Here is a 23,997-nt window from a genome sequence, read left to right on the forward strand (position 1 = left end):
CATCAGAGCAGAGAGTTTAGTTTCTGATGCTCTGAGATTTCTTCAGATGGTAAACTCCAGGCGGGGAGTGTCTTCCGTCTGCCCGCTCTACCATACAGATGCCTGATTGGTGGATTGCTGACAGATGGTTGTCCTTCTGTAAGGTTCTCCTCTCTCCACAGAAGAACGCTGGAGCTCAGACAGAGTGATCATCGGGTTATTGATCACCTCCCTGACTAAGGCCCTTCTTCCCCGATCACTCAGCTTAGATGGCCGGGCAGCTCTAGGAAGAGTCCTGGTGGTTAAACATCTTCCACTTACAGATGATGGAGGCCGCTGTGTTTACTGAAACTTTCAGAGCAGCAGAAATGTTTCTGTAAGCTTCCCCAGCCTTGTGCCTCCAGACAATCCTGTGTCGGAGATCTACAGACAGTTCCTTTTTCTTCATGCTTGGTTTGTGCTTTGACATGCACTGTCAACCCTGGGCTCTTATATAGACAGCTGTAGCCTTTTCAGATTATGTCCATCAGCTGAATTGAGCACAGGTGAACTCCAATGAAGCTGCTGAAACATCTCCAGAATGACCAGTGGAAACAGAATGAACCTGAGCTCAATGTAGAGCGTCACACTGAAGGCTGTGAACACTGATGTACATGTCATTTATCAGCTTTTATTTTGAATAAATTTGCAACAATTTCAAAAACTCTTTTTCCACATTGTCATTATAGGGGATTGTGTGTAGAATGTTGAGGAAATGGTGTATAACAGTGTCATAATAAATACAAGATTACATGTTTAAAAATAATTTTAAATCGCTTTTATATCGCATATAGGCAACCATGTGCCTTGAGTAAAATGTGTTTCATTGCGCGTTTGACACAAGTGTGCCGCAAGCTTGCTTTTGAGTGAAGGTCTTGGCCGTTAGATCGCCCCCTGGGGGGCTGGCTGCAGTACAGATCATTAAGCCCGCCTCCTCCGTGTGAATGAAGGAGACTTGAGCCCATATTTAAAAATTACCTACACTTGCAATAAAATGTCTCGAAAGATGGTTCTGGTCAATTAAGATTATCAGCTGATCTAGGTGCAGATCTTTATTTTTCTAAACAGTTTGTTTTTAGCCAGTAATTTAATGCTATCCGCTTGTTAAGTGTGACGTCACGCGGAGCGGCTTTCGGGTCGAAGTGCTCTGTTCAACTGAATGGGGAGATTCATGAAATGGTAATAATAAACGTTTACAAAGCGATTTAATACTTTTGAAAGTCACGATCGCAGTATATATGTCCATGCCTAATATCCAACGGCCAGAAAGTGATTCATTGTTTTATAAATTGTTCAAATTTTGTTTTTTGTTCTGCAGCAAGCCCAGAGATTGTTGTGTACACTATAACTTTATATAAAATTAACTTTAATGTGCGATATTAATAAAAAGTGATCATGAACGAATGATTTCTCCACTCAAGTGAGTGATCCCGATCCCGAAAAGTGATCTTGGACCCGGAAACAGTATTACATACGTCACAAACACGTCATCATTTAACAAGCGGATAGACCTTTTTCTTGGCAGCTACATGTAGGGTGCCATAGGGACCAGCGTCTTCCGGTAGAATGGTTAGAACTTCCGTTTACAGTGTTTACAATAGGTAATTTGCGCTCTGAAAATGGGTTTCAATAGTGCTTTACGTGGATTACAGAGTGTTTTTGTCACACGCAACTTAGAAAGGTGTGTGTTAAAGCCGTTATAATCTATCTGATGTGGTTCAAGCGGGAGAGAAAAACGTTGTCCTAGTTCACGTGTCTGCTGTCAGAAATAAAATTCGTGTGTGTTTCCCCGGCCTGTCAGCTGTTAGCTCAGCAGCTCTTCAATACACACACATACACACACACACACAATACATTTTAGAAACCGAATCTTATATAGGCAAAGAAAAAAATACAAGCTTCTAAATTTATTGTACAAATTGATCAGGGTTATTTTATATAGTGCTGGAATGTGTAAATATGCTGTTGATATTTAGTAACATTGCTGTATCTTTTGCTAATATAAATGATTTTTTCCCACTTGGCAAATAGCTGTCCATGATGTATATTTTGGGTGATTGATAATTAAAATTAAAAGTCTTTCTATAAATGTACGTGTTGTTTATATGTTATTAATATTTTACAAGTGTTATTTCTACCCCTGTGAAGATAATAAATACTAACAACCCTGTTATAAGAGAATATTTTTTGTGCTGATATTAGTCTACCTCAGAGTGTATAAAAGAAGTTCAACAAGTATTGCTTTTATTAAAGTCTAACAGCTTACATCACATAGTTTTTAAGTCATATATTATTACTGTTTTTTTTAATGTAAGTGCCTATATTTATATTAGTGAGCCTTTGTTATAGTGCAGATACCGGCGTTCAAGTGAGCAGTTCGGGGGGCGTGGTTGATTTGATGTACAAGCCTTTGGTTGGAAGCTCGATTCTGTAGCTCCGCCTCTGGCTCCATCAGGCAGTCCTTTTGAGCGTTCCCAGGCTCCAGTTTCAGCAGTGTATTGCGACAGTTTGTGCCGTCATGAGGTGTTTTGCCTTCAAAGCGTTTAATAGGTAAAGGCGCTGTTCCATCGATCATATTTTTTAAAGTCATTGACATCAACCCATTGAAAAGCAACAGTGTATAACAGTGTCATAATAAATAAAAATATTGTTAAAAATCACTTTTTTGTCGCATGTGGGTAACCATGTGCTGTTTGTAAAAGGTGCTTGATTGTGCGTTGGACCTGATTGGACCCCGTTGGATATGATTCGAACTATAAAAACAGGTAAAAAGTTTTAACAAACTACAAAAATGGCTGATACCCGAGTCCAACTGTCAAGTTAAGATGCTAATAAAGATGTTTTAATTGACCCTTTTCACAATGACGTCACTTCACTCCCCCTATCGGCACCGCAGTGTATTTTTAGTTCAGGTTTAGCTTTGAATGAATGGGAGACTTCCTCTGAAAAATAAAAATATTAACATTGCACAATCTGATTTAAGACTATTACGATACTGGGCATGTGTTCAAACGTTTCTCTTTCAATACTGAACTGCTTTTTGAGTTAGAAAATGATTCTCTAAATTATTAAGAATAGAAATAAGCTATTGTTTATCAAGGAAAGTCTGTTTTAGGGCTGCATCAAACGATTATTTTAATAATCGATTAATCTGTCGATTATTTCTTCGATTGATAGATGAATCAGATTAAAAAAACAAGAAAAGCATTCATTTCCAACCCCTTTTTTTATAAAAAAAAAAAGCTCATCCCTCAGCTGTTATAATAATAATAGTAGTAGTAATAATAATAATAATTTTACAGCCAAAACATAATTTTACATGTAGGCCTTGCATATTGTGTTGTGCTCCACCCTCTCTCTCTCTCTCTCTCCAGCTTTCAGGTTAATTAGGTCCCAGCTGCTAATCATTATGAACCTGCCTGAATTGGAGTGGTTTGGCTATAAATACTGCCTTCTGAAGCTAGTGAGCTGAGGAACACTCGGTTACTCCCCAAATACATCCAAGTAAGCGTCTGGTGAACTTAGAGAAAAGCAGATTCAACTTTATAGTTACTTTCACTGTGTGTATGAATAAATCACATCAGCAAATTATATTTGAATGGATTGTCAGACTTCCTTGTGTGTTTTAAAAACTCTAAATTTGTTTTTTTTACTAGTACTTGTGTATATTTACATGTCTAATTCATAAAATAAGCATTGGGTGGTTTAAACGCTGCATAATTGTGATGATATGACACGTCTTTCTCTGGCTCAGCGCCAGACACCTCGTTAAAGCTCTATTTGAGTTCTTCAGTTGCCGCTCTAAGGGTAAATGAGCTAACGCTAACTTGTCAAGCTGGATAACTAAAACATCAGCACCAGGTACTTTACGTTCCTCACTTCAAAATGGAACAAAACTAGAGTTCTGGGTTTTACCCAGCTGTTGAACTCCCTCCCTCCTCATTCCTGTTTATGAGGTGCCAAACTCTATACACTGTAAACCCGGATAAGTTGAATTTACTTAAAAAATTTGAGGAAACCGGTTGCCTTAAAAAAATAAGTAATGTGTAATGAAAACCTAAGTACGTTTAACTGAAAATGTTAAGTAAATTACACTCAATTCAAAATTGATTTAACTCGACATGTTTTGCCAAGTTAACTTCTTTGCACAATTAATACACTTAATATCTTAAGTATAATGTACCAAATACCTAGTTGTATATTACTTATTCAGTTCAGTTATTATCATTAAATTATTATTTCAGTTTTTAATCTGGTGCATTATAAATACTTATTCAGATCAAGAAATCAGATGAAACATTTGTTGAAAACACCCTGGTTAGGGGTAAAATGCTTTATTGTGAACATACACATAACAGATTTTTTTTCTAAAAGCACATAAAACTAGGCACCTGGTATCAGGTGCAACGATTCAGAACACCACTTAACACTGCAAAGTAATTTTCCTCAGTTTATGGTTTGTTAATCTGAATGAAATCAGACATATCAGTGCCAATTCAATAATATAAAATAGAAAAAGTGCATAACAGTGCAAACAACATTTTCCTAAAAGAAAAAAAAATTAGGCACCTGTTATCTGGAGCAGTAGTGCAATGAGTTAGGAACAGCACTTTACACTGCAAACTGACTTTTTCACAGTTTGTTAATCTGAATGAAACTAGATATATCAGTGCCAATCCAATAACATAAAATACAAAACGGGCATAACAGTGCAAACATGTTGCTTTTCTAAAAGAACAAACAATATTTCTCATATCTGGAGAAATAGTGTAACAACACCTCTTTACACTGCAAGTTGATTTTTCAGAGTCTGAATTTTGGGTGCCAGCTCACTTTTACCCAGGTTAAACATCACCTGCTGAACAAAGCAAAAAGTGTTTTTCACGTATCTGGGATAGTCCAGGTGCAGGGCATATATCAGTCCAAAAAGTACACAGAAGGCCTGAGGAAGGTTGGCCAGGTCATCCATCACCACATTCCCTTCCAAGATGATTCCCACTTTGGACGGGTTCAGCTTAAGTTTCTCTTCACCGATGAAAAGCAATCCCACTGGAGTTTGCTTGTACATGTCATTGTCAGCTGTGTCCTTGCAGAGAAACAAATGTACAATCATGTGTTAGTTACCACATTTTCGAAATGTTCACAAAAAAAATACCCTAAGAAGAAACACTGTACACTGACATATAGTAAAAGACACTCTGTTCATACAAGATATGATGCCTGGCTTGTTCAGCTTCCTTTTCACTGTACAATTACAGCAAAATATTTAATGTTAACTGAACCCAAATTTTTCAGCCAAGTTTTTTCAGTTAATTGCTTGGTTAAACCTACAGACAATTTTAGGTTTTCAAGAGGAGAATATGTGTGTGAGAGGAGAACACACGTGTGTGTGTGTGTGTGTGTGTGTGTGTGTGTGTGTGTGTGTGTGTGTGTGTGTGTGTGTGTGTGTGTGTGTGTGTGTGTGGGACAACACGTGTGTGTGTGAGAGGAGAACACACGTGTGTGTGTGTGTGTGTGTGTGTGTGTGTGTGTGTGTGTGTGTGTGTGTGTGTGTGAGACAACACGTGTGTGTGTGTGAGAGGAGAACACGTGTGTGTGTGTGTGTGTGTGTGTGTGTGTGTGTGTGTGAGACAACACGTGTGTGTGTGTGAGAGGAGAACACGTGTGTGTGTGTGAGAGGAGAACACGTGTGTGTGTGTGTGAGAGGAGAACACGTGTGTGTGTGTGTGTGAGAGGAGAACACACGTGTGTGTGTGTGTGTGTGTGTGTGTGTGTGTGTGAGACAACACGTGTGTGTGTGTGAGAGGAGAACACGTGTGTGTGTGTGTGTGTGTGTGTGTGTGTGTGTGAGACAACACGTGTGTGTGTGTGAGAGGAGAACACGTGTGTGTGTGTGTGAGAGGAGAACACGTGTGTGTGTGTGAGAGGAGAACACGTGTGTGTGTGTGTGTGTGTGTGTGTGTGTGTGTGTGTGTGTGTGTGTGTGTGTGTGTGTGTGTGTGTGTGTGAGAGGAGAACGTGTGTGTGAGAGGAGAACACGTGTGTGTGTGTGTGTGTGTGTGTGAGAGGAGAACGTGTGTGTGAGAGGAGAACGTGTGTGTGTGTGTGAGACAACACGTGTGTGTGTGAGAGAGGAGAACGCGTGTGTGTGAGAGGAGAACACGTGTGTGTGTGAGAGGAGAACGTGTGTGTGAGAGGAGAACACGTGTGTGTGTGTGTGTGTGTGTGTGTGTGTGTGTGAGACAACACGTGTGTGTGAGAGAGGAGAACGCGTGTGTGTGAGAGGAGAACACGTGTGTGTGTGTGTGTGTGTGTGTGAGAGGAGAACGTGTGTGTGAGAGGAGAACGTGTGTGTGTGTGTGAGACAACACGTGTGTGTGAGAGAGGAGAACGCGTGTGTGTGAGAGGAGAACACGTGTGTGTGTGTGTGTGTGAGAGGAGAACGTGTGTGTGAGAGGAGAACGTGTGTGTGTGTGTGAGACAACACGTGTGTGTGAGAGAGGAGAACGCGTGTGTGTGAGTGGAGAACACGTGTGTGTGTGTGTGTGTGTGAGAGGAGAACGTGTGTGTGAGAGGAGAACGTGTGTGTGTGTGTGTGAGACAACACGTGTGTGTGTGTGAGAGAGGAGAACGCGTGTGTGAGAGAGGAGAACGCGTGTGTGTGTGAGAGGAGAACACGTGTGTGTGTGAGAGGAGAACACGTGTGTGTGTGTGTGTGTGTGAGAGAGGAGAACGCGTGTGTGTGAGAGGAGAACACGTGTGTGTGTGTGTGTGTGTGTGTGAGACAACACGTGTGTGTGAGAGAGGAGAACGCGTGTGTGTGAGAGGAGAACGCGTGTGTGTGAGAGGAGAACACGTGTGTGTGTGTGTGTGTGTGAGAGGAGAACGTGTGTGTGAGAGGAGAACGTGTGTGTGTGTGAGAGAGGAGAACGCGTGTGTGTGAGAGGAGAACACGTGTGTGTGAGAGGAGAACACGTGTGTGTGAGAGGAGAACACGTGTGTGTGAGAGGAGAACGTGTGTGTGAGAGGAGAACACGTGTGTGTGTGTGTGTGTGAGACAACACGTGTGTGTGAGAGAGGAGAACGCGTGTGTGTGAGAGGAGAACACGTGTGTGTGTGTGTGTGTGTGTGTGTGTGAGAGGAGAACGTGTGTGTGAGAGGAGAACGTGTGTGTGTGTGTGTGTGAGAGGAGAACGTGTGTGTGAGAGGAGAACGTGTGTGTGTGTGTGTGTGAGAGAGGAGAACGCGTGTGTGTGAGAGGAGAACGTGTGTGTGAGAGGAGAACACGTTTGTGTGTGTGTGTGTGAGACAACACGTGTGTGTGAGAGAGGAGAACGCGTGTGTGTGAGAGGAGAACACGTGTGTGTGTGTGTGTGAGAGGAGAACGTGTGTGTGAGAGGAGAACACGTGTGTGTGTGTGTGTGTGTGTGTGTGTGTGAGAGGGGAGAACACGTGTGTGTGTGAAAGAGAGGAGAACGTGTGTGTGAGAGAGAGGAGAACACGTGTGTGTGTGTGAGAGGAGAACACGTGTGTGTGTGTGAGAGGAGAACACGTGTGTGTGTGTGAGAGAGGAGAACGTGTGTGTGTGTGAGAGAGAGGAGAACGTGTGTGTGTGAGAGAGAGGAGAACGCGTGTGTGTGAGAGAGAGGAGAACACGTGTGTGTGAGAGAGGAGAACACGTGTGTGTGTGTGTGTGTGTGTGTGTGTGTGTGTGAGAGAGAGGAGAACATGTGTGTGTGTGTGAGAGGAGAACACGTGTGTGTGAGAGGAGAACACGTGTGTGTGAGAGAGAGGAGAACGTGTGTGTGTGAGAGAGAGAGGAGAACGTGTGTGTGTGAGAGAGAGGAGAAAGTGTGTGAGAGAAAGAGGAGAACACGTGTGTGTGTGTGTGTGTGTGTGTGTGAGAGAGAGGAGAACGTGTGTGAGAGAGAGGAGAACACGTGTGTGAGAGAAAGGAGAACACGTGTGTGTGTGTGTGTGTGTGTGAGAGGAAAACGTGTGTGTGAGAAGAGAACACGTGTGTGTGAGAGGAGAACGTGTGTGTGTGTGAGAGGAGAACACGTGTGTGTGTGTGTGTGTGTGTGTGTGTGTGTGTGTGTAAGAAGAGAACACGTGTGTGTGTGTGTGTGTGTGTGTGTGTGTGTGTGTGTGTGTGTGTGTGTGTGAGAGAACATGTGTGTGTGAGAGGAGAACACGTGTGTGTGAGAGGAGAACACGTGTGTGTGTGTGTGTGTGTGTGTGTGTGTGTGTGTGTGTGTGTGTAAGAAGAGAACACGTGTGTGTGTGTGTGTGTGTGTGTGTGTGTGTGTGTGTGTGTGTGTGTGTGTGTGTGAGAGAACATGTGTGTGTGAGAGGAGAACACGTGTGTGTGAGAGAAGAGAACGTGTGTGTGAGAGAAGAGAACGTGTGTGTGAAGAGAACGTGTGTGTGAGAGGAGAACACGTGTGTGTGAGAGGAGAACACGTGTGTGTGTGTGTGTGTGTGTGTGTGTGTGTGTGTGTGTGTGTAAGAAGAGAACACGTGTGTGTGTGTGTGTGTGTGTGTGTGTGTGTGTGTGTGTGTGTGTGTGAGAACATGTGTGTGTGAGAGGAGAACACGTGTGTGTGAGAGAAGAGAACGTGTGTGTGAGAGAGAGGAGAACACGTGTGTGTGTGTGAGAGGAGAACACGTGTGTGTGTGTGAGAGGAGAACACGTGTGTGTGTGTGTGAGAGAGGAGAACACGTGTGTGTGTGTGTGTGTGTGTGTGTGTGTGTGTGTGTGTGTGTGTGTGTGTGTGTGTGTAAGAGGAGAACACGTGTGTGTGTGTGTGTGTGTGTGTGTGAGAACGTGTGTGTGAGAGGAGAACACGTGTGTGTGAGAGAAGAGAACGTGTGTGTGAGAGAAGAGAACGTGTGTGTGAAGAGAACGTGTGTGTGAGAGGAGAATACGTGTGTGTGAGAGAAGAGAACGTGTGTGTGAGAGAAGAGAACGTGTGTGTGAAGAGAACGTGTGTGTGAGAGGAGAATACGTGTGTGTGAGAAGATAATGTGGGTGTAAGAAGAGAATACAAGTATACGTGTGTGTGAGAGGAGAACTCATGTGTGTGAGAGGAGAATGTGTTTGTGTGTGTGTGTGTGTGTGTGTGTGTGTGTGTGTGTGTGTGTGTGTGTGTGTGTGTGTGTGTGTGTGAGAGTGCCAGAATGAATTATGGCTTGCACAGCCCCTCATATGCATCTGCAACATATAAAAAATGAATTTACTTACAAAGCAGGCCTTGAAGAAAGCAGAAGGATCATCGCCCAAGATGACCGGCAGTCCCCGAAGACAAAGGCATCTGACGTCTGTTGGCTCAGTTGTCTAGACGATAGTGAACATTGAATAAAACACTTTATAATGACACTGACTGTAATTTACAAGAAATGACAAGAAGAGATTAAGGGAAAAAAAACAAAACGGAAATAGTAGATAAAATTATGAGAATAGAGAATGCAGAGGTAAAAAAAATGTGTAGAAAATGAATAGAAGAGGGAGAAATAGAGAAGAGAAAAGAGGGGGGGGGGAAAGAAAAATTAGACAAGAAACAAAAAGGATAAGGAGGAAAAGCTTCATAGGAAAACAGGACTGATGTAGGTATGTTAAATTACCTTTGTCTGGCATAAAAGTTCAGCCAAAAGCTGACCAGTAAGTCCTTTCTTCTTTTTGAAGAGGTCCATGAGGCTTGGAGACAAATGGTCAAGTGCATCCAAGAAGTTTTCTCTGAGATTTTTCCCTACCACTCTGCCAAATTCATAATAAACCTGAAACATGTCAAACAATGCATCAGTCAATGTTCACACTGTTTAATCTGACACACTCAACACTACATGATATGTAGACACTTAACACAAACCTGATTTTCTGTAAAAAGAGCTGGCCAACGATGCACCACCTGGCTGATGGCAGGCTTCTCGTTGACAATCTCCTTTCTGCGAAAAGCAAACGTCACATCCATCTCTTTCTTAACCAGGGATTCCATTGGCTTTGTCTTCATCATTTCATTGACCAGAACCTCACGAGCTACTTCCATGTTCTGGTCATTCATCCCCTCTGGAAAATCAGGCAGGAAATTTATTTCCCCTTTCTTTGGCTTCTTGATCTGTGTGTTGGGAGGATCGCCATTTGTAGTGCCACTTCCTCGCTTGCCACCATTGACAGTAACATCAAGTCGACCCAGCTGCCGCATTTTGGTTCTATAATTACCCATTTTAAACTTAAGGCTATTTTTCCAACCGTTCCAGCCAGAGGGTGACCCGGTTTCTTTAAGGCATGGGTGTGTTTGCACTAAAGCCTTAGCAACAGTCTCAAAATCTTCCTTCGTTGGGTATGCTTTAAATGCATACATGGTCTCAGCCAATTTCTCGAGTATGTCATGCTTTAGTTCTTTTGTGACTTTAAGAAAGGTTGCATCCCTGAGATACTGCAGGTTACCTTGGCGTAGTCTATACTCTACATCGACTTGAAATTTTGGAATTTCAAATACCTCTGGCCACTGAGAACTTCTATCCAAAGAGATGGACAGGATCTCAGTGTCTGCTTGGCTGCTTGTGTCACTACATAATTCAGAACCTCCAGGGACTGGTACAAGCTCAATGATAGGGATGATTTTGATCGTTGGTTTATCTGGGAGCTCAGACAAGTCTGTGAGGTTGCATAATTCATTGTTAAATTCAGGATCTTGGTACTGTAAGGTAAAATTGTAATTTGTTTGGAGAGTGCCTTTGAGCCAGCTAATCAAATCTTCAAGTATGTATGGTCGAGGGTTCATTGTCATCTTTCTTATATCTCCCTCAGAGACGATAACTCGCATTGTTAATTTCTGTTCCATGGCCATCTGGGGGAAAAAAATGACAGACAGCTGTTTAGCAAAGTACAAATCGTCTCAGTGTCACCATAAGCTCTCCTTGCACACTGTATGCTGATAATGGGAAGACATCATTTAAATCTGACATCTTCAACACACACATAGAAGTAACACTATCACAATGAAGTTGGTAAGATCTCAAATGCTCCCTGTACCATGCGGCCAATTTGTGACAGACAAATAGAATCTCTACATTAACTGCAACTATCTTGTGAATCTGGACGAATGCAGGGAGACCAGAGCATGACCCAGAAGACAGTATCATGCCTGGTTGATACTTGATTCCATCTACACTGACAGATGCCGCTTCAAGCACCGACTCTGGTGTTGTAAAGTTTTGAGCAATTGCTGTCTGCACACTGTGAGGGAAGGTGGCAAGCAAAACTGGAGTTACCTTTGACATCTCAACTGATGGTCTGAAAAATGAGCTACAATCGAGATGGTAAATGACTGCCTTCTGGTGTCTTGTAGCAAGTGTCATGGCAACATTTTTAAAGTTCTGAGCAGTGCGAATTACCCTCTTAAAGAATTTATGCTTCCCCTCGAACCGCATTGTCCAAACCTCAGACAGGGGACCAAATTTCCTTACCAGCTGAGGATAATGTTCCACAAAGTGATGTTTTGGCCTTAAACGAAACTCTGGAAATGTTGACTGCAATAAGCGCCTGTGCTCTGCTATCTTACAGTCCAGAAAGTTAAGTGTCTCTTCTGTATGCGTTGGTGCTACAGCTAGCTCAGTAATATCTTTAAGCAGCATGAGAATTTCCCAAGTGTTGTCACCTTCAGGGACACAATGACCAATAAGAAATGGAAGGAGCCTTATGAGACACCAGTTCTCATGGCCATTTCCACCAATGGTCCCTTTACTGGAAAATCCCTTTCCAATAACCTGAGGTCGATCTGTTTTGTCACTAAATGAGTACTTGAAATACCTGATGGCCTGATTCAGCATATCTAGGGTGAAATAAGTCTTGCCTATCAGGTCTGTAAGGCAAAGGGACAATTCAACTGGAACAATACCTTCCAAAATATCATGCAAGATGTCAGGAGGGTACCCACTGACCACATGAAAGTGCTCAAGATTCTCAGTTAAAGGACATGCTCCTTTCACACCATAAGCTCGAGTCATTCCGGGGTCCTCTCTGATCTCTTGCACCTGCCTATCATGGGACTTTTTGTCTCGGAGCTGAAAGAAACCAGAACATACCTCTTGTTGTTGAGTGTCTCTACTGCTTGCCACGCAGAATCTGCAGAACTTGTCGACGGTAAAACTCTCCAGGAAACCTGCAAGAGAGTGGGCAGCAAGATTGTCAGCTGCAACATACAAGACTGTACCTTTCACACTTGCACCTAGTTGCTCCAGGTAAACGCCATTCTGCTCCAATAATTTTAGATCATAGATCAGAGGTTGGAAAACCTTTGCATAACCACACTCCTTGACTGTGGAGGTATTGCACAGTAGAGCAAGTTGGATAGAGCTGAGGGTTGACCGATATTTTGAAGGTATGTTTGCAATAACCCAGTATACTGCACACATCTTGTGTTTTAGCTTTGATGTTCCAAGAGGATTGGCGACTTCAAAGTCATCAATGTAAAGTACAAGAGCAATTGTAAACTCATCTTTTGCAAGAAATGGATTTTCAGTAAAGTATTGCCCATCAGCATATGATCTGAATTCCTGAGGGACATGTACTTTCTCTGACATAGCTTTGTCTAAAACATCAGTTTTGTTAAGCAACTTCTGTAGCATAGGAACAATGGGAACATATGCAAGAGTTTTTTTGCCTTTCTCCACAACATATTCAATTGGATTTACCAGTGGAAACTCTCTACGCACATAGGCTGCTCTTTTTTTGGCAGTTCCTAAAGGTCCATCTTTGGAACAATGTGTCATCATGTTACTTTCTGACACAGCACTGATAATCTCTTTAATAACAGTCTCATCCATGTCAGCACAATATTTGTTTAATATGCCTCTGACTCTGTGTTGTACAAGTGGTTGTGAGAGCTTATTGATTTGACAGAGCTGCTCTATCACATCTTGCACTGAACTCTCTGGTATGTGTAAAACAGTGTGCATCTTTAGTAGTAAAGATGCCAAGTTGTGCTGAAGCTGTTTTTCTAAATCGTGCAGATCAGATTCAGTTACCTCATTCAACTCTTCTGTGTCCTCAATATCATCAGCATCTGACATCTGCTCTTGTGAAGCATTACTGTCATGGCTTATAATATTGTCACCAACAATTTCTGATTTAAACCTCTTTGAGATCTGTTGTTTGTGTACTTTACTCTTGTGTGCTTTGAAGGTGGAGTAAACACTGCTTTCAAAATTACAGTCTTCATAAGGGCATCTGACTTTATGATTTACTTTTAGATGTGCACGATGCAGATGAGTGAAAAAGTCACTCTCTGAACAAGACTCTGTAAATCCACACGACAGACAACTAAACTTAGTTGGTATACTTTGTTGCTGATTTGGAGTTTTTGGGTGAATGCGGGATAGGTGAACTTTTAGTGCATTTAATGATTTAAATGTGCACAGACATTTCTGATGTAAACAAGGAAAAGGCTCGGTTCTGGTATAACCTCCGTGTTTTAGCCTGTAATGTTTAAACAATTGTGCTCTTTTTTCACAGCTAAAAGGACAATACTTGCACTTCCAAATCATTATTTCATCTGTCTTTAGACTTAACTCTAATAATTTATCTTTATTTTCCCTGCAAATGAGCAAACATTAACAACATTTACCTTACGAAACCTAACAGACTGGAAAAGTCTGAACACTGACATCACATTTATTATTTTGCTAGTTTACGGCGAATTAGCTTTAATATAGGGCATTTTTAGTCACATATACATCTTAAGATACACATATTCGCTTACGTTGTCTTAAAGGAACTTACCAGATAATAGGACTTGGTAAACCGCGTAAAACAGCCGCGTTCCCGCGATCTTCTTAGAAAAAAACGCCGCTTGCAGCCGACCGGGTGAAAGCCTAAAGGCAGTGAAACAGGTTAAAATCGCGTTTTACTGCAAGCAATCAGCAACTATCTAGCGTTAACGCTAACTGATCTATCGTTAAATATCGCTTAGTTGTGGATAAAAAGCCAACGAACCTGTAAATGTAAAAATAAATGTTTCCACCGCTGCCTCAAAACCCCTCCCCTCACAGTTAGCTAAATAAACATTATACAGATAAGTTAGCCAGTGTCTAAAAATGTCCGTCGAAATGGCGAAATTTTAAATGAGGTTTTTACAACTCTCGGAGTTAAACTCACCTTCCAGTTCTTTGCAAGCAGTGCCTGAATCCACACAACCGCAACCAAAGGCAGAAACCGTCGACTCAGTGCGTGGCTGAAATCAATTTTGGACTGTTTTTGTTTTGTTTTATATGTCTGTATTTGTGTGAAAGAGCAGGCTGCAATAAAGACGGTTAAAATAACGAAAACATGCACACTGATACCTTAAGCAACTGCTCATTACTCTGTTAATAGACAGGAAGAAGAGGTGTGGTCTGGTCAATAACTTTTCAATTTAAGTTTATTGTACTTCAAATTATTTGCACATTGGACTATGCCAACAAATTAGTAGAATATACTTAAAATTATAAAGTGATATCATCAAACTTTTTTGTTTTAGTGTATTATGCTTAAATATTTAAGTAGAAACTAAATCCGGGCTAACAGTGTACCAGTGCACGAGAGAGACCGTGTTCACTCCACTCTGCGCTAAACTAATGTTTTTTTTTTTTTAAATAATTGAACATCTTCACATCGCGAGACACAACAAATCGATTATGAAATTGGTTGCCAATGCTTTTAGTAATAGGTTTCTATTGATTTAATTGATTCGTTGTTGCAGCCCTATGTTTGCGACCTTTTCACTTAATTTTATTTTCTCAATAATGGATTTATTTTTACTTTAATGCTGCTCTGAAAACTAAAATATATTATCTGTTATGTAAATGCTCCAGAATGAGTACAATTCTTTATTAAATCTCCTATTGCCTGGTATGTCGTGTATATAAATGCGATCAGTTTAATCATTGTATATCTACTGATCTATTAATGTTTTGTTCAGTTTCTCCATTTGAATGAATTAATTGTTTTACCCCCACATTTTGGGTGGATTTAATTTGATATCTATACTACCTTTTAATTAATAATGGTAAAAACTAATTCATAATAGAATAATACTGAATTTAAATGCCGTCTTCTTGGTGGTATTTTTGCAATTGTAAAGTTTTATAATGATTTTGTTCGATTAGTATGAGTCATATACAACACTGTATTCTATATAGAAACAAATGTCAGCAGTAGAATGTGAATATGAATGTGTTTGTGAATCAGCTGTCTAAAGTAACACAGCAAAACACCCACAGTTTTATTTATTTTTTTATTCTTCAGGACATAAAATATGAAACATAATCTGACAAAATAAAAATGTTAACATCGTAAATCTTTATTTGACAAATACTGACAGGTACATATCAACTTCATCTGTAGTGAAGACAGCAACACAAAGCAATACTCAGTTTAAAGTCCCATTTTCTCAGTTATAGCGGAAATCTGGATGATCTGAGTTTTTTTTAGATGTCAGATGTCTCACCTTGGATGCAGACAACAAAAAACAGCCGTAGTCACAGTCTAACCGTATCTGAATCGAACGCGTTCTAAAGTGAAACAATGACGTGCTTCAGTGCGGACATCACAACTAAAGTATATGAACCCCATGCTGCAGAGATTATTTCTAACAGGCAGTATATACAACTGTCCGTGTGAACGATCGCTGGGCGATTGATTTGCACGGATCTAAAGAGTCGATTCTTTTGAAGTCCTCTTTAAATAAATCTTTAATTCCTTCAGAGCTAATTTTAAACATTTGCTGCGTCTCAATCCGTATACTATCCGTCCTAAATGGTAATTTGAAAATAAAAATTGAGTACGTCCCAAATCATAGTATGTTGAAAAGAGTATGCCCGGATAGTTTATTTTTTGGTAAAGTTTTCAGGTGTAGAAGCGTCCATACTCTAATTAATCCTGTAATAATATTGCATATGTCCACTCTGCCAAGGAAAGATCTGTGACAGGGTGGACAACGACACAGAGGACATTATTGGCTTAAGATAGCATTTATTCAACACATGTTGTACCTGCAGCAGGTGAAGTGTTTCCCTGTTTAAGCTCTTTGCACACTATTGAAAAGCGTTATTTTTAATTTCTAAATTTTTAAACTGTTAATTTATATTTGACTATGACTGGGTGGACATGTTAAGCTTACAACATTCAGTTTCAAACACAATATGAGGAAACAAGCTTAGATCTTGACACTTGTGTGCACAGCAGATGCTTTAACCTCTGAAGAAAGGCAGAATGGGCACGGGGAGGCCAATGAGTACATCAGAGAGAGTCTTCAAGGGGCATATACCACATCATAGTCACGTGCAAAATGATTAATAATGTTATAAAAACAAAATAAAAGTGATTAAAATGACTTATTTTATCAAAAAAGTTGTTAAGACAATAAGAATATTTAAACCTTTTTTTATTTGATCTAATTTTCCTCCTTTTTAGTCTCACAGAAGTTGGCTGAGCAGTGTCTGGGACATTCAATTCAGTTTATTTTTATTTCTACAGCACGTCCACAATGTGGATTGCAGGGGCGGACTGGCCATCTGGCAATTCTGGCACATGCCAGAAGGGCTGGACCATTTTTTTAAATTTGGGCCCGGTATGCTTTTTTTAAATTATTTTTTAAAAATGTATATGTATTGTTTTTACATGCAAGCAGCTTTTATCCCTTGCAAGATGCGAATATTAGGATGATGATAATAGTAATAATAATAAATGTTAAGCGTGGGCCCAATCAACAATGGCCGGCTGGTTTCAAGATGGGCCGACCCAATTAGAGGTTACACGGATGTAATCAAAATCTGGCAGGAATGTTGAAAAAACAACAAGCTAATTGTCAGAGATGGACTGTAAAAAAGGAAAAGCGTGTTTCAGTGTGGAGTTTGCATGTTCGCGTGGGTTTCCTCCTGGTTTCCCCCCAAGTCCAAACACATGTGCTATAGGTGAATTGGGTTGGCCTAATTGTCCGTAGTGCATGTATGAGAATGTGTGTATAGGGGTTTCCCAGTGAAGGGTTGCAGCTTGGAGGGCATCCGCTATGTAAAACATATGCTGGGATAGTTGGCGGTTCATTCCGCTGTAGCGATCCCAAATTAATAAAGGGACTAAGACGAAAAGAAAATGAATGAATGAAATGACTGTATGTATATTTGTTATAAACGGGTTGTTTTTGTTCCAGTCACATACATTAAAAGTTTAAATATCTATTACATATGGTACTGCTTATATTATTTCACCATCTGTACACCAATATAAGTTGTTAATGTGCGTGTCCGTGGGTGGGGCTGAGTCAGTTTGGTAATTTAGGCTGGTGTGGCTCCAGTGCCAGTGCTGATTTTTAGTCCCAGTCCGCCCCTGGTGGATTGTGTCAAAGCAGCTTCACATAGAAGATTATTGAAACCTCCAGTCCAGTTCACTTTAGTTCAGTTCAGTGTGGTTTAATTATGACATGGCAAAATCACATCCATATAATGAAAGATTATGGCAAAACGTGACAAAAACATTTATCAAAACACTTACAATTGGTTCAACATTTACACACATGCAGGCAGAATTATATTAAAGCATCATCATTTCATTATTTCACATACTGATTCAATCTTGTGGGACATCAGAGGTATGAAAGTGTTTTAAAATGTAATTGTTAATCTGATTTTCATTTTCATTTCCAATGTTTATTTGATTTATTTAAAATTGGCAGGATTTACCTTCCATAGAGAACATTATGAAGCTGTACCTGGAACACATAGTGTCTGTGGCGAGCTCGTTCCCGGTGGATCTCTGCGTTGTTTTTGGAGTTTCGCTCCGCTGTTTCTGCTCAGATGTGAGTGACGTCATCGACCCGAGTCCTCATTGGGTAAATCGCCATCCGCTATTTTCCGCTGCTTTCCTGTTGTTTTGTTTTTGCGTCGAAAAGCAGAACCTCCAGGCAAACACACACACTTTCTTTCAGTCATGATGTCAGGAGGAGTCGCGAGCGGGATCTGTGCTCTGCTCTGTGTGTTTCTGCTGTGTGGGGACTTGCCGTCAGCTCAGGGCGGTGAGAGTAACTTCACTGAGTTCATCCAAAGCGAAAGTAGAGCTTCAGCTTGATTTAAAACTCCGTCAGTACATTTGCAGAACTTAAATCAGAAGAAATGCACGTCGACATCATGTATAGGTGCAGCAAAACATTAAAAATACACTTTAATACAGGGTGAATGTCGTGTAATCTGGGATTTATTTAGTTATTTAGCAGTTTTGATATGCTGCGATTTATTTTAACGTGGAACACTTTATAATAACACATTTGACGTCTGTAAAACTCCTTAAATGTTTTCTAACCACTCAAGATAATGAATAAATACTGTAGATTTTACACCCAGAGAAGCTACGCCACATCTGTTATTGCCAAAAAAAACATGGCCACTTCATATCGTTGCACGCGTGAATCAGGCCTTTAAAAAGCACATATTTGCCATATACTTTATACTTTCTGCATGCCAAACAGCATTTCACAACTGTCACAATTACTGCAATCTTAAAAAGAAAATGTATATTCCTCAAGAAAAACGATGTATTTTCCTCCACTGAACTAACAGTCTGCTGTGTGGATTCAGTAAAAACTGATTAATTCATGTTAATTAATCCGGTCAAGAAAGCACATTGAATACTGTGAAAGAAGCTTGATTTTTAATTGATTTTTAACCTGTGTTAGAGAAACACTTGTGATTCTAAAAGCAAATGAAACTTAAATAAACAACGACCAAAGTTCTCCAGCTAAATTATTTAATAATGTAGTTTAATCAGCAAAACGGCGAGAGATGGAGAGCCCAACAACATATTCAATAAATAACCAAACTACATTTTTGCCATTTAAAACAAAAATCAATGGAAATATGTGCAAACTCAGTACAAGCAAATACATCTCACCAAAATAAAAATGAGAGTCTATTAACAGCATACAATCCAATGTTTAAACAGTTACCAGGGGTATAAATAAATAAATAATAAACAATTGATTAACCAAATGGCACACTTTGGGTCCATTAGTACCAATTGAGCATCAACGCCACAGCCTACCTGAGTATTGCTGCTGACCATGTCCATCCCTTTATGAGCACAGTGTCTCCATCTTCTGATGGCTACTTCCAGCAGGATAACGCAGCATGTCATAAAGCTCAATCATCTCAGACTGGTTTCACCTAGAAATATAACATCAGCACATGTCTGTTGGTCCACGTTGCATGCAGAGACAACTTTACTTGCTCTTGCTTTAACAACAGTAGTGTAGTCTTTTGGTCTAACAGGAACTTAACATTTTTTCATCAAGTAATCGACTAAATATAAATATTCCATGATTGATTAAATATAGACTTGGAGAGTGAGGGATCCGCTTGCTTATGTATTAAAGTCTGACGTCATCAAATCATCCAATAGGAAACAGAAAAGCTAAAAGACAAAGCAACATCAATGGAAAGCAGTGAATTATGGAGCAGGAGTGGACGCCACGCGTAACAACTTGTGTTTAGTATTAAATAAAAACCTAATTTGGGCAGTTTTCATTTTTATTTTTCCTTCTTGAGCGTTTTGAAAGCCAGATAAAATAAGCAGGACACATCCTGTTTGCAGTTATTAAACACATAAACTGTGTGTGTATAAAGGGGCTTAATCATGGACTTGTGCTTCGGCTGATTTTCATCTGGTGTGTAGATTAGACAGTACATTCGAGACATCATTCGGCTCCTGCAGAGACGCTCTGTGTTCACGATGGGGTTTTTACAGCTTTATAAGCGCCATCTACTGGAGTTTTTATTCAGCCTGTCAGCTGTGTTCTTCAGGTGTTTTATGTAGCATGTTATATCAGTCAAATCAATTATGTTTTTAGTTACCTACTTATTCTGATTAATTTAATTTAAATAAACAACTGGTCAAGCTTATAAAATGTGCATCAATTAAGTTCATATAGTTGCACTGGAATATTTGACAATTATAAAATATGCAATACGCTTGATGAGAGGGCACACGGCAGACACAAGAGACACCATGCTAGCTGTGCTGTCAAATTTGGGTAAGGTTTTATATTAGTATAGTTTTTATCTTGTTTTTTTTTTTTTTACATAAGATTATTTTGCTTACCTCATTGGCAGATTATTTGACTTGTTTTAGGGAAAAACTCACTTCACTTTTACTTTTTTTTTCTTAAAACAAAAAAATAATTTTGAAAATGTTTTTCTTGTCTGAAAATGCTTCTTGATTTAGGATTTTTTTTTTATATTTGGACTAAAAACAAGACAAAATATCTAAATAAGAAAATCATTTTTTGCACTGTATGTTGACTAACCATCAACAACAGGCCAAACAAACAGAACCACTCGCCCCTATAGTGAGAAAAACAGCTATTGCGAAATCATTTTATTGCTATTATTGCAATCAGATTTACTAGAAAATAATCCTTTATTAAATAAACAAATCAGTGTTTTAACAGCATGTTTCTACAGAAACTGACCAGTTTTACAACCTTTTTTGTTGCTCTTCATCTTCAGAGAAGCACTCTCTGTATTACATCTACACGGGTTTGTCCAAACCTGTGGATCTGCCGGGCATCTATGAGTTCTCTGCTATGGGTCTGTTAGATGACAGACAGATTGATTTTTATAACAGCGAAGAGCGGAGAAAGATTCCCAAACAGCAGTGGATGAAGGAGAAAATGCAGGAGGATTACTGGGAGAAAGGCACTCAATCGAGAAAGAGCAAAGAGCAGTGGTTTAATGTGAACGTCAACATACTGATGGAGCGCATGAGACACAATATGTCAGGTGAGCAACACTCATACAATTTAACAGGCAAATACACACAGTCCTAAAATGTGTGATAGTGTATTAATGCTGACATATAACAAACATTTCAGATCTTCACATTCTTCAGTGGAGACACGGCTGTGAAGTGGAAATACAAGGAAGTGAAGTGAAGTTTTCCAAAGGCATTGACGAGTATGGCTATGATGGAGAAAACTTCCTGTATTTTGATGATGCAAAGTCTCAGTGGGTCGCCCCAGTGGAAGAAGCGCTGCCAACCAATAGAAAATGGAACAATATACCCATCCTGAACCAATACACCAAAGGCTACCTGGAGAAAGAGTGTGTGGACTGGCTCAACAAATTCAGAGAGTATGCAGATGAAGAGCTCAGAAATGGCTGTGAGTAAACGTGCTTGTGCTTATTTTATGATCTTACAGGAGATGAAACTGTCTGATGGTCTGATTGCTGTGATTTCAGCTCCTCCAGATGTTTATAAATTGACAAAAAAGTCCACCAAGGATGAAACCAAGCTGAAACTCACCTGTCTGGCCACTGGCTTCTACGACAAAGACGTGATGTTGAACATTAGGAGAAATTGCCTGCCTGAAGATGAGACTGAATCTACAGGAGTTCGACCAAACCATGATCAAACCTTCCAGCTGAGGAAGAGTGTGGAGATCAAGGAGGACCAGATAGATGAATATGACTGTCACCTGACCCACAGGACCTTGAAAAACCCAATTATTGTCACACAAGGTAAACTAAAACAAATAGAGACCTGGGGTTCGTTCTTCCTATGTGATGCTCTGTTAGCTGAATTTGATAATTGAGGATTTGACATGATCCAGGATGGTACTATCCTTTCATCCTTCCTTTGTCACTTATCTGGGGCTGGAGGGTGGGGGGTCTCTGCAGAACGCCCTAGACTTCCCGTTCCCCAGAAATCTTCCTTCAGGTTAGGGTTGGCCACTGTTTGTGTTTATTTCGATACCGGTGCTAAATCAATACTTTTTAAAATGGTGCTAATTGTTATAGTCCATACACACATGGCTGTTTGATGCCATTCTCTGCACCTATCCAGTCAGTAAAGGACCGCCGACACCTGCATTGCTTTTTTATTTCCATCAATCCATTGCTCCAATACTTCCACGGCAGTGGCAATGAACAAACTTCACCAATCGATGGAAGTGAAGGAAAAAACCCTAAACTGTGTGTGGAGCTGAGAGAGATTATCTCCAGTCCATACCGTTACACCTCCCGCACAAGCTCAGGCTCCTTCTCCCCATTTCATGCCTGTCATGCACCAGCAGCTTTCGGTTCCTCCTGCATTTTTGGCTTGGAAGATCCTACCAGCGACATTTAGTTCCCAACAACATCGGTACTAGGAACTCTTATGCTGTGTTCACACCAGACGTGGAACGCGCGGATAAATTGCGCTATTCGCGCGTAAATAGCTGCGTGAACATTTGAGTTTACTCGCTTCATTCGCGTGTCAAACCTCGCTTCATTCGCGCGTCAAATTCACTTCAGAACAGACGTGGATTCGCGTGATGGGCAGGGCTTCTCTCTGCCCGAAGACTCTAGCTTCATAGCTAAATGGCTAACATGGATTTTATGAAGAAAACAACAGTGTTTATGTGCTTTATGAAGACTGAAAAACAGCGTCGATACGTTTAGGGTCGTGTCTGAGTCCACTACATGCTTTCAGAGGTGTATCCAGCTCTGTGAGCTCACAAACTCCTCCAGAAACTGAAGCTGGATGACGGAGGCTTTCAGCAGTGCTTCTGACTGAGCCCAGCCCAGTTTGATGAACTGTTGTCGGTTAAGGCTGGAGGATTTCCCTCGGAACACCAACAACAGGTTCTACGTCACAATCACGCCCCCACAAGAGCAAGCTTCTGATTGGTTAACACGGCGCGAATGTACGCTGAAGTTCAGATTTTCGAATTCGAGAGATTTGCGCGAAACGTTCGTTAAGTGCGTCAAACGCGCAAAACTCACAATTCGTCTCGCGCCATTCGTGCAATTTGCTTTATTCGCACGTATCGCGCCGCAGGATGTCTATTCGCACGTTTGCATTGACTTAACATGTAAGTCACTCGAGCTTGACGCGCGTGCCGCGCCTGGTGTGAACGCAGCATTATGCACTCAAACTCCTCCTGATAAGGTGGCGGTTCATAGAGGATCATTTAATTCTTCAAACTCTTTCAGGAGTTGTTGTCATGGCGACAGGTCTTCAACCTTTTTGTACACTTAAATGGATTTAACAAAATTGATGATGAGCTTGAAGTTTTCATTCATATATTCTTTTCAGCTTAGTCCCTTTATTAATCTGGGGTCGCCACAGTGGAATGAACCGCCAACTTATCCGGCACAGGTTTTACGCAGCGGATGCCTATCCAGCTGCAACCCATCACTGGGAAACATCTATACACTCTCATTCACACACACACACTACTGACAATTTAGGTTACCCAATTCACCTATAGCGCATGTGTTTGGACTGTGGGGGAAACCGGAGTGGAAGGCTTCAAGTTTAAAGATATTATTTAAAGATGTTTTTTTTTATATTTCTTACATTTTTTAGATTCCTAGTTTTATTTGTTGCCCCAGTTTTATACAGTTTGAGTGTAAACCTTAAAGACCCTTTTCAGTTGACAGTATTAGATGAGCAGTCGGATTATCAGTTATCATGATTAAACATTAAGGATCTGCCAAATCATCTTAAGTGTGGTTTATTCATAAACTAATTTTGAGAGGATCACGTGCTTATAATCAACACGGCTGGCTCCTTGTTAGCTCCGTAATCAGCCCTATTAGATGATTATGGAAGCATTATAAATAACCTGAGTTTTTCACTCCAGTTATCTTCGTCTTGAAGCTCCCCCCTTTCCACCCCTTCATCCTCCTCCTTTCCTGATTGGGCGACACAGTGGCCCAGTGGCTAGCACTGTTGCCTCACAGCAAGAACACTGCCGGTCCAACCTTTCGGGCCGGTTGGTGTTTCTGTGCGGAGTTTGCATGATCTCCCCGTGTTCGCGTGGGTTTCCCCCGGGTTCCCCGGTTTCCTCCCACCATCCAAAACATGAACCATAGCCAAATCGACTAAAACAAATTATCACCCAATACAACCTGAGTTTACGCTTCTCACGTGACAAGCAGGGGAGTTTTCGAGACCTACCTGACCTC

At 40.7% G+C, this 23,997-nt stretch overlaps 2 protein-coding genes across 5 annotated transcripts in view; one reads left to right on the plus strand and one right to left on the minus strand.

Annotated features, from left to right (window-relative positions):
- Positions 1 to 23,997, plus strand: part of LOC141381076 (H-2 class I histocompatibility antigen, Q10 alpha chain-like) — a 34,703-nt gene that overhangs the window by 9,754 nt on the left and 952 nt on the right. The window contains exons 1-4 of one of the 2 annotated variants that reach the window (XM_073943767.1): positions 17,907 to 18,068; positions 20,554 to 20,826; positions 20,919 to 21,206; positions 21,286 to 21,564. In XM_073943767.1, the coding sequence (XP_073799868.1) occupies positions 17,984 to 18,068; positions 20,554 to 20,826; positions 20,919 to 21,206; positions 21,286 to 21,564 (925 nt within the window). In that variant the 5' untranslated portion in view covers positions 17,907 to 17,983. Of the gene's footprint in view, positions 1 to 17,906; positions 18,069 to 20,444; positions 20,827 to 20,918; positions 21,207 to 21,285; positions 21,565 to 23,997 lie in introns of those variants that run through there. The other variant, XM_073943768.1, reaches the window with a different exon arrangement.
- On the minus strand, positions 3,985 to 14,407 carry LOC137490193 (sterile alpha motif domain-containing protein 3-like). 3 transcript variants are annotated; one of them, XM_073943717.1, is made up of 8 exons: positions 14,177 to 14,407; positions 14,015 to 14,074; positions 13,802 to 13,893; positions 12,106 to 12,182; positions 9,888 to 10,868; positions 9,643 to 9,795; positions 9,263 to 9,355; positions 3,985 to 5,104 (listed from the first exon to the last, which is right to left on the minus strand). In XM_073943717.1, the coding sequence occupies exons 5-8, from the start codon at positions 10,866 to 10,868 to the stop codon at positions 4,802 to 4,804; spliced, it is 1,530 nt and encodes a 509-aa protein (XP_073799818.1). In that variant the 5' UTR covers positions 12,106 to 12,182; positions 13,802 to 13,893; positions 14,015 to 14,074; positions 14,177 to 14,407; the 3' UTR covers positions 3,985 to 4,801. The 3 variants fall into 3 exon arrangements, with proteins under 3 accessions (XP_073799818.1, XP_073799817.1, XP_073799816.1); XM_073943716.1 differs by lacking the exon at positions 14,015 to 14,074; XM_073943715.1 differs by lacking the exons at positions 13,802 to 13,893; positions 14,015 to 14,074; positions 14,177 to 14,407 and having other exon boundaries at positions 12,106 to 13,633.

This window comes from Danio rerio, chromosome 3, assembly GCF_049306965.1.
Source record: "Danio rerio strain Tuebingen ecotype United States chromosome 3, GRCz12tu, whole genome shotgun sequence".
NCBI classification, from domain to species: domain Eukaryota; kingdom Metazoa; phylum Chordata; class Actinopteri; order Cypriniformes; family Danionidae; genus Danio; species Danio rerio.